The 9,750-nt window shown below is 59.0% G+C and overlaps 1 protein-coding gene across 1 annotated transcript in view; it reads left to right on the plus strand.

Annotated features, from left to right (window-relative positions):
* CARD10 (caspase recruitment domain family member 10) overlaps positions 1-9,750 on the plus strand; it is a 29,920-nt gene that overhangs the window by 18,535 nt on the left and 1,635 nt on the right. Inside the window, exons 13-20 of the mRNA XM_058431393.1 lie at positions 4,050-4,209; positions 4,649-4,760; positions 5,212-5,455; positions 5,630-5,699; positions 7,024-7,126; positions 8,448-8,606; positions 8,700-8,815; positions 9,367-9,479. Of these exons, the coding sequence (XP_058287376.1) occupies positions 4,050-4,209; positions 4,649-4,760; positions 5,212-5,455; positions 5,630-5,699; positions 7,024-7,126; positions 8,448-8,606; positions 8,700-8,815; positions 9,367-9,479 (1,077 nt within the window). The remainder of the gene's footprint in view (positions 1-4,049; positions 4,210-4,648; positions 4,761-5,211; positions 5,456-5,629; positions 5,700-7,023; positions 7,127-8,447; positions 8,607-8,699; positions 8,816-9,366; positions 9,480-9,750) is intronic.

Below are 9,750 nucleotides of genomic sequence, written 5' to 3' on the forward strand. Positions count from 1 at the left end.
CCATGCTGTTCCTGGGGAGGAGAGAGGTTCCTGGGGAGGAACACAGGCTGGGGAGGGCGCAGAGGTGGTGGACAGAAAGAGAGAGAGAGAGGCGGACAGGCGGAGAGGGAGATGAGGGCCCGGACAGGTCCCAGGTCGGGGCAACTTTCTCGTCTCCTGGGGTTGTGTTATGGTGAGGTGGGAAGAGCTCGCTTTGGTGCCAGCACTTGTTACTGTTGGACCTCGGGCACGTCTCTGAATTTCCTAGTGCCTCAGTTTTCTGCTCTGTAAAATGAGCTCACATAGTGCCTGTCCCTTAGGGTCACTGTGGGGGTTTGAGTATCCCTTCTAGAATGCTTAGCACACTCACAGTGGATGTCAGCATATGCTCGCGGTTAGCTATGATTATTGTCGCCATTGTTGTTTAATCCCCAGAGCAGCTCTGCAAGGCTGGAATTCTAACCTCGTTACACAGACCAGGACACTGAAATGCAGAGACAGTTAGAAATTGGTCCCAAGTCACAGGCCCCTCGGAGCTGGTTGGAGATTCCGATGTGCCTCCCCGCTGTCTCAGCTGCTGGAGATCTCACATCTGTGTTGTGTGCCCACTGTGTACTGGGCATCATGTTGGGCATTTTCTCTCCTCTTTCCCATTTCCTGCCCATCTCTTGCCCTCAGCCTCTCTTCCCTGCCCTTCCCAGCTCCTGGAGCCTGGGTGCCGGGAGGGGATGGTGGATAGTGGGGGGCTAGGGCAGACCAGGGGATGGGCTGACAGCCAGGTAGGGGAAAGCAAGGGAGAACTCATGGGGCAAGTGAGGTGCTGGGTGAGAGGGGCAGAGCATGGAGAGCACTGGAGGGTTTCAGGGTGCCGTCTCCCCAGCATAGCCTCACCACTGCCCCAGCTCGCTCACGTGGCCCCAGGGGATCTCTGGCACCTTCTGTCCTTGCAAAGAGAGGGTTCCCATAAGTCATTGCCTGGCTCCACGGCCCACTAGCTGTGCCCATTCTTGGCAAGTTAACTTTCCTGTGCCTCAGTTTCCCTTATCTCAACCATGGGGTTGTCAGGAGAATTGACTGAAGTGATCTGTGTGGCATGCTTCAGTCTCAGCATCAGGTCCCTGACCTGGTACCAAGCAGGCACGCAGACCACTCAGAGATCTTCCCACGGGGCCCTGGGGGACACTCATTGAGGCCATGTGGCCTGTCACTGATCAGAGCTGGCAGAGCTGGCAGACTTGCCCCGTGCCTGTCTGCCTGTGACCTGACCTGACTGGGGAGGGGGCCGGGAGCTGGTGGCTAGGGACACTGTGCTTCCTAGTACCCCACAGGCAGCCAGCTGGTCAGCCAGTCCCAGGAGCGGGGAGCAGGCAGCCCCTCTCCCTGCTGTGTCCTTTCGCTACCCCTCCTGCTTGTCTGCTGAGGCAGGGGGCTGGGAGGAACCCTATCTGGACCCTGCTCTGGGCAAGCCCCCCTGTGGGCTCTGCAGACTCCGAGGAGTGCTGGGAGTGGGTATTCCTGGTCTGCGGAGGCTCAGAGAAGTCACTGGTCCTTTGAGGAGGTTAGCAAGGGTGTCCTGGAGGAGGGGGCGCCTGAGCTGGGTCTTCAGGGAGCTGCAGGAGTTGTCAGAAGAGCCTGAAAAACCTGAAGTCAAGGCTGAGGTCAGCCTTGATGCTTGCATTGCAGAGGGGAGGGGTGTGGCGGAGGGAGTGAGTAGAGGTGGGTGGGATGGGTAGGGTTGGTGGAACAGCCTGGGTGCCGGCTGCTCGCTGGGCGCTGGTCTGGAGAGACCATGATGGTCAGCTGTCTGTGGGTTTGATACAGGTGGGGAAACTGAGGCGAGTGAGAGGTGATTTGTTATGAATCACACCTGATGCCAGTAAATGTCTAGTTCTGACAGAGCACTTAGTGTCTCCTGGGCCCTGTTCTGAGAGCTGCCCATGTCTAAACTCAGCGAGTAGCCAGGGAGGTGGGTGGAGCTGAGGCTCCGCGGCTGAGCAGCTGGGCCGTTTGACCCCAGAGTTCCTGCTGGCGCCCTGCGTGCTGTGCTTCTCAGACCATCTGACCACAGCCCACAGTGAGAGAAACCTGGTACACACGCCTGGAACAAAAAGGTCATGAGATAATAATTGGATTTACCTGGGGTGGCGGGAGGCGGGTGGGGGATAGCCTTGTACTTTCTATTCCATCGCCTTATCCAGCTGTGCCAGTCACAACCCAGTGAATGTCACTACCCACTAAGGGCCAGGCCTGCAGTTTGGAGGCCCCAGAGTCCTCTGGTTTCCACCTCTCCCTGCATTATCTTTTATTCATGTGCCCCCCCACCCCCCCACACTCACAGAGGGCAAGCAGTGCCATTGTCAGCTTCGTGTTATGCATGCGGTAACTGACGCTCAGCAACCGGCTCATTTGCCCAGGCTAGGGTGCAGTTTGCCCTGGGGTTTGGAGCAGACCGTGTGCTCCAGCCACACAGCCAGGGCCAGCATAGCCAGGCCGGGTCTCAGGCCTGCCCCCTTTCCGTGCCACCTCGATGCAGCCAGGACGTGGGGCACTGAATGATGCCTCCCACGCCTGCATCTGCCCAGCCCCTCGGCCTGGCTCTGCATCTTACCTGAGAGGGCGGGGCTGCTCCCCAGCAGTGCTGATTGGGTGGAGGTCCTTGCAGCCTTGCCCTCCCCAGGCTGGCAGCAGGGGGCAGTGCAGCTGTGTCTGGGCTGCAGCTGCTGGGGTGGATGGAGATGCTTCACCCCGCTGCCTCTCCAGCCAGCACACCTGCCAACTTTGGTCTCCCCACCTCCTCCGGGCCAAGGTGTCTAGCAGGGGACTTGGGGTCCATTTGTCTCTGAGCCTGGCCACCAGGCCTCACCTTTTCTCATCCAGGGACAGGCAGAACCCTACCATGATGGGGATTTTGGTGACGTCTTAACTGTTAATGGTACCCCTGCCTATGGGAGGAAAACCAGACGCCTCTGTTCCATGCCCTCCAAAGGGTGGCTCCAGCTTGCCTTTCCTGGGAGCTGCTTCCCAGGATGTAAAATGAGAATTAGGGCAAGCAGCTCAGCATGGTGTCTGGCACATGGAAAGCACCCAGGAAGCGTTCGCTGCTATTGTTGTTATTAAATTCTTCCACACATCCTGTGTTCTGTCCTCCACACCTTTGCTCTGATATATTCCATCAGCCTGGAACTCTGTTTCCTCCATCTGTCACCAAAGTGCGTCTATTCTTCACTAGCGTGTAGCCCAGGTACTTCTTCCATGGGAAGCCTCTCTCTGCTTCCACGGCTGGTTGTAACCACCTTTGGATCTGTGCCACATGCTAATGGTGACCTCCCTCCTGAAACTGTGAGCATAACAAGCTTTTTTTTTTTTTTTTTTTTTTTCTTTGGAGACGGAGTTTCACTCTCGTTGCCCAGGCTGGAGTGCAGTGGTGCCATCTCGGCTCACTGCAGCCTCTGCTTCCTGGGTTCAAGCAATTCTCCTGCCTTGGCCTCCCGAGTAGCTGGAATTACAGGCACCCGCCACCACGCCTGGCTAATTTTTTTGTATTTTTAGTAGAGATGGGGGTTTCACTATGTTGGCCAGGCTGGTCTCGAACTCCTGACCTTGTGATACGCCCGCCTCGGCCTCCCAAAGTGCAGGGATTACAGGCGTGAGCCACCGTGCTTGGCTATATAACAAGCTTTTATTAGTCATCTGCTATGCGCTAGACACTGGGTTTGGTGCCAGGGCTACAGAGCGGAACAGTATAGAAGTTTGGTCCTGAAGGTGTTTGTTCTGATGGAGGCAACGAAAGGGCCGTGGCAAGGCAAAGTTGGAGTGCTCCCGTGGCATGCAGGCTCCACTGAACCATGTGCCCAGGTCCAGGGGAGAGGCCGCTTGTGACTTGAGCTTTGAAGGATGATCAGCATTTCCCAGGTGGAGAAGGCAAGGAAGAGGGCACAGAAGATGGAGAGGCCTGGGGGTGGGAGTCATGGCATACTTGGGAAATGGAGTCACTGTGGTTTTTCAAGAATGGTGAACTGAATCCAAGTACTGACTGGACTCTAATTCTCATCTCCTTTCTCCCTTCTCAGGTCTCTGGCTATTCGGGTGTCTGGCCGGAGCCCCCCAGGGGGCCCAGAGCCGCAGGACAAGGGACCAGATGGACTGTCGTTTTATGGGGACAGATGGTCTGGGGCTGTGGTGCGCAGGGTGCTGTCTGGGCCTGGGTCGGCCAGGATGGAACCAAGAGAGGTGAGGCCCCGCCTCCTGAGCTGGGGGGGTGGGGTCAGTGCTTTGGCCCAGGCTGGACATCCCCTAGTTGGTGGATCAAGATCACCAGGCGGAACTTCTGGGGATTGGCCAAAGCCGAAGCGGGCTCAGTGATTAGCTGTGGTTGTCTGCTCAGCCAGGGTTAATTGAAGTCTGATTGGGTGGGGACTGGGAGGTGGCGCCAACTGACAGCACGTTACATCCCTGCGCTTCAAGTAGGGAAAGACCTGGATGAGCTGGGCGGGTTGGGGAGTCCTGTGGATGGGGGCGGGTCTCACTGGGCTGGGCATGGCAGTTTCTGAGGGGGCACTATCTGAACTGTGAGGCATGATCACCCCCACACCCGGTCTTCCTCCAGCCCCTGGGCTGCTCTACTCTTAGAGACTCACTTCTTTCCCTCCCTGCCTGGGTTTTCTCCCAGCAAAGGGTGGAAGCTGCTGGTCTGGAGGGGGCGTGCCTGGAAGCCGAGGCCCAGCAGAGAACCTTGCTCTGGAACCAGGGGTCCACACTCCCCTCCCTAATGGACTCAAAGGGTAAGTCTGGCTTGGGAGTCGGAGCTGATGGCCCGAGAGGGGTCCTCTAACCCGTGGTGCATGGGGGTGGGGGGGGGACCAAGGACCTGAGAAGGGACCAGCCTTGCCCCAATTGCCCTTCTCCTGGCTCCCCGCCTGCTGATGCCTCCTTTTGTCTGTCCTTGTGCCCTTTCTCTATGCCTCCCTCTGTAAGCAGCTTACAGTGAAAGGAGCACTACATTAGGAGTCCAGAGACCTCGGTTTGAGTCCTGGCTCTGTTCCTAGAAGGCACAGGTCTTGGGCAAGTCCCTGCCCCCTCTGGATCTAAGTCTCTCATTCTAAGAAGGGGAAGATGGGGTCCTGGGAGCTCAGGCCTCGAGAGGGCCATGTCTATGGCCCCACCAAGGCCGATCCTAGACCTCACCATCCTCCTCTCATCCTCCTTGCTGCCCCCTGCCCCATCCATGCCCAGCCTTCCAGTCCTTCCACGAAGCCCTAGAAGCCTGGGCAAAGGGGCCAGGTGCCGAGCCCTTCTACATTCGTGCCAACCTCACCCTGCCTGAGAGGGCAGATCCCCATGCCCTTTGCGTGAAAGCCCAAGAGATCCTTCGGCTGGTGGACCCGGCATACAAGCGGAGGCAGGAATGGTTCTGCACCCGGGTTGATCCCCTCACTCTGCGGGACCTGGACCGGGGCACCGTGCCCAATTATCAGAGGTGACGCAGAGCCAGGAGCTGGGGATGGGGTCCCCCCTGGGAGCCAGGGCCCAGATGGGGGTGCTGTCCCTCCTCCCGCATTCCCTCACCATCCTCTGGGACAGGGCGGGGGGTTCGAGGAGAAATGAGGAGCTTTCCTTCTTCCTACACACGTGATGTCACTCCCTCCCACAGAGCCCAGCAGATGCTAGAAGTTCAGGAGAAATGCCTGCCCTCCAGCCGGCACCGAGGCCCCCGAAGTAATGTGAGCACGGCTGGGCGGGCAGTGGGTGGGGGGGCCCCAAGGGTGGGGTCCAAAGGGAGCTAGCAGGCTCTGTTCTCTGGCAACCTAGGAAGACACTCCCTCCCTCCTTCCCTGGTGATTCAGTTGGTCATCTACTATGTGCCCAGCAAACAGAACAGCAGAGCTCACTATCCAGGGTAGTTTAGAGATGAAATGAGGTAAAGCATGCCTAGTACACAGGAGTACCCCTGGTACATAATAAGCATTTGACAGGCCGGGCGCGGTGGCTCACGCCTGTAATCCCAGCACTTTGGGAGGCAGAGGCGGGCGGATCACAAGTTCAGGAGATTGAGACCATCCTGGCTAACACGGTGAAACGCCGTCTCTACTAAAAATACAAAAACAAAATTAGCCGGGTGTGGTGGCGGGCGCCTGTAGTACCAGCTACTTGGGAGGCTGAGGCGGGAGAATGGCGTGAACCCGGGAGGCGGAGCTTGCAGTGAGCCAAGATTGCTCCACTGCACTCCAACCTGGGCGACAGGGCGAGACTCCGTCTGAAATAAAAAACAAAAAAAACCCAGCAGTCACGTCCCCTTTTCCAACGCCTGGATGGTGGCTGGGCTTCGTGACCAGCGCTGCTGTGTACAAGGGCAAGTGAGGCTCAGAGCCATCAGATAAAGGACGAACGAGGGCCCCAGCCGGGCAGCCTGCATTCGACCCCAGCTCTGCCACCTATCAGCTGTGTGACTTTGGACAATCACCTGAACCTTCCTTGAGGCTTGTTTCCTCATCTGTACAATGCGAGGGTTGTACTGCCTCTCAGGCTGTGCATGGCAGGGGATGACTTCCGTGAGTTAGTGCCCCTCAGGGGCTTAGTGAGTGTCTGTTATGTTGTAGGCATTTGAGACCTGTCAGGTATTGGTAAAATCAGTGCCATCTTTATTGGTTTCATTAATTTTCCTACCAAGGTCACATTGCTAATTCATTGGAAGAGACCCTAAAGTTTGCCTCATATGTGGCATTTGGTTCCTTTTGGTCTCTGGGCCTCAGTCTCCCCATCTGTAACTTGGGGGGTATACCTAAGGCTCCTCCACCTGGCTCAGATGGGCTGGCTTCCCTGGGGCCACAGGGATGGTTGCTCTCATCTGCCTGGGGGACTGCGCTGGGCTGGGGAGGGGCAGGAGAGGGCCTGGTGGAGAAGGACATCTTTGCTGACCCAGGCTCTTCCGGCAAGCCTGGACCACAGTGGCAGTGGGGCCCGCTCTGCCAGGGGTCCTGTTTCCTCCTCTCCCTGAGGGGGCGGGGCTGAGCTCTCAGATGCTCCTCTCTCCTGGCACCCTCCCAGCTGAAGAAGAGAGCCCTGGACCAACTGCGACTGGTGAGGCCCAAGCCTGTGGGGGCGCCCGCAGGGGACTCCCCGGAGCAGCTGCTGCTGGAGCCCTGTGCAGGTGAGTGCGTGGGGGCAAAGCTGTATCCTGTGTTGCTCCCATTGTCCAGGGATGTGTGCAGCTGGGTGTCCTTTAGCTTGGGTGGCCTCTTTGGCCTGGAAGGGCCTGTTGTGAGGGTTCCAACAGGAGTGGGGGTCATGCTGGAGGCCTGAGAGACAAGACCACCCCGCCTGCCGTGGTGATTGCCAAGGTTGAGGGAGACCCTGCGGGGAGGTGCATGCAGACGTGGCTGTGACTGTGGGTTTGCACACATACGGGCTTGTTCTTTTCTGGCAGAGTGTGTGTAGTGGTGCTTCTCACACGTGTGTGGTGGCAGGTGCTGTGAGGACCCAGGGGGGTTCCCGGAGGCAGTAGGGTGAGGCCTTAGGCCAGACGGGGAGAAGGGGCTGGGGGAGCTCAGATGAGGGAGTAGCAAATCTGGGGCAAGAGGAGCAGGTAGTTAGGGAAGACTTCCTGGAAGAGAGGGAGTTTCCGCTGGGGCCTTCAAAGATAAAGAGGAGTTCGTTCCAGGCAGAAGGCACAGAGGCATGGCTGTGTGTGGTGTGCTTGGAGGGTGTTGGGGACAGCAGGTGAGTATTGAGTGCCAGCTCTATCAAGCACTGGGGATGTGGCTATCCCTGCTCTCATGGAGCTTGCTGTCTAATTGGGGATAGAGGGTCAGATAATCCCACCTATGAACACAGTGAGAGTGTGAGGTGTGCAGTGGAGGAGAACTGGGGGCCGTGGGGCACATGCCAGGGGCCCTGCTGTCTGGGGACCTGGGAAGGTGTGACCTAGGCTCTGAAGGGAGGGCAAGGGTTAACTGGGCTGAGTGGTGCAGGGGTGGGGCTTTGGGCAGCCCCAGGGCATGCAAAGGCCCTGTGGTTGGAGGCAGCTGAAGGGAGAGCGGAGGCTGGTGGTGTGGGGTCAGTGGCTGGCAGCCTCCCCAGGCTCTCAGGCAGGACTGCGTCACCCACGTGGGGGATGTGGCTTTTATTCCTGAGAATCTGAGAAGTCACTGGTATGTTGAAAGCAGGGGGGATAACATGATCTGATTTGCTTTTTAAAGCCTCTCTGGCTGCTGGGTGGAGAATGACCTGTAGGGGGCAGGGATGAGGTGGAGAATCAGGGAGGAGCCTACTGCCACCGTAGGTCCTACTAAGAGTGTGTGTGTGGGGGTGTGTGTGTGTGGGGGTGTGTGTGTGTGCGCGCATGCATGTGTAGGAGGAGCAGCAGCAGGACTTAGGAAGGGATGGGTGGCAGGGTGGGTTTTGGGGTATCGAGGAGCTGGTATGCTGCCTGCCTGTGCCCTTATCCCTTTTGCGCCCCTCCCCTGCCACAGAGCCGGAGCGGAGCCTCAGACCCTACAGTTTGGTGCGGCCGCTGCTGGTGTCTGCCCTGCGGCCCGTGGTGCTGTTGCCTGAGTGCCTGGCGCCCCGGCTCATCCGCAACCTGCTAGACCTGCCCAGCTCCCGGCTGGACTTCCAAGTGTGCCCAGCGGGTGAGACTATGTGTCGGGGAAGGGAGGGCTGGGGGCCCTCTGGGCAGCCGGGCCCATGGACCCTTCATCTCTGTCTCTCCACTCCCTGTGCAGAAAGCCTCTCTGGGGAGGAACTGTGCCCATCCTCAGCGCCTGGAGCCCCCAAGGCTCAGCCTGCCACCCCTGGGCTAGGCAGCAGGATCCGGGCCATCCAGGAGTCTGTTGGGAAGGTGAGTGCTGGGGGCTGGACTGGGGTGCTCACAGACGTGGCCCAGAGCAGGTGCTGCTGTTCTGGGCTTGAGCGCCAGCGTCTGAGTGCGGGCCATGCTCTGCTGCTCACTGGCAGGGCGGCCCTGGCCAAGTCCTTTCCCTCATGTGGCCTTCAGTTTTCTCACCTGTCGCCTGGGTGGGTGGGGACAGTTGACTGCATGTGGGCCCCCCTTGAGGTGTTTGGCTGACACAGCTCACCTACACATCCTTGTCCTTGAACTTGCCACTATCCTGGGAGCTGGCAGTCGGCTGTAGGGTGGCGGGTGGTGGGTGGGTTTGGGTCAGCTCCATCCTCCGGGTGGGGAGGCCTAGGTCCTGAGGGGGAGGTCTGTATCTCCAGGTTGCCCCATGAGCCCAGGCCTCTTGTCTGTCCTTTTGGGCTCCTTCCTTGTTGACAGGGTCCCCCTGGGTGGGGAGGCAGGACTTGCATTTGGGACCTGTCTGAGGGCAGAGCGTGGGAGGCTGATGTCTCTGGCCCGGGAGTACAATGTAGCCTCGATCCTCTGAGCAGAAGCACTGCCTGCTGGAGCTGGGCGCTCGGGGTGTGCGGGAACTGGTGCAGAACGAGATCTACCCCATCGTCATCCACGTGGAGGTGACTGAGAAGAATGTCCGGGAAGTCAGGTGAGGTGGGTGGGGGGGGGGGCAGCGGGCAGGGCACTCAGACCCCAGAGCTTCCTCCTTGAGGATGCCTCTCTTCCTCCCCCCTCTCCCTCTCCCCATCTCCTCCCCTCCCCCCTCTCTCCCTCCCCCCTCTCCCTCCCTCCTCCTTTTCCCCTCCCCCTCTCTCTCCCTCCCCCCTCTTCTTCTCCCCTACCCCTCTGTCTCCCTCCCCCCTCTCCCTCCCCCCTCTGTCTCCCTCCCCCCTCTCTCTCCCTCCCTGCTCTCTCCCTCC

This window comes from Hylobates moloch, unplaced genomic scaffold, assembly GCF_009828535.3.
Source record: "Hylobates moloch isolate HMO894 unplaced genomic scaffold, HMol_V3 SCAFFOLD_19, whole genome shotgun sequence".
In the NCBI taxonomy this organism is placed as follows: domain Eukaryota; kingdom Metazoa; phylum Chordata; class Mammalia; order Primates; family Hylobatidae; genus Hylobates; species Hylobates moloch.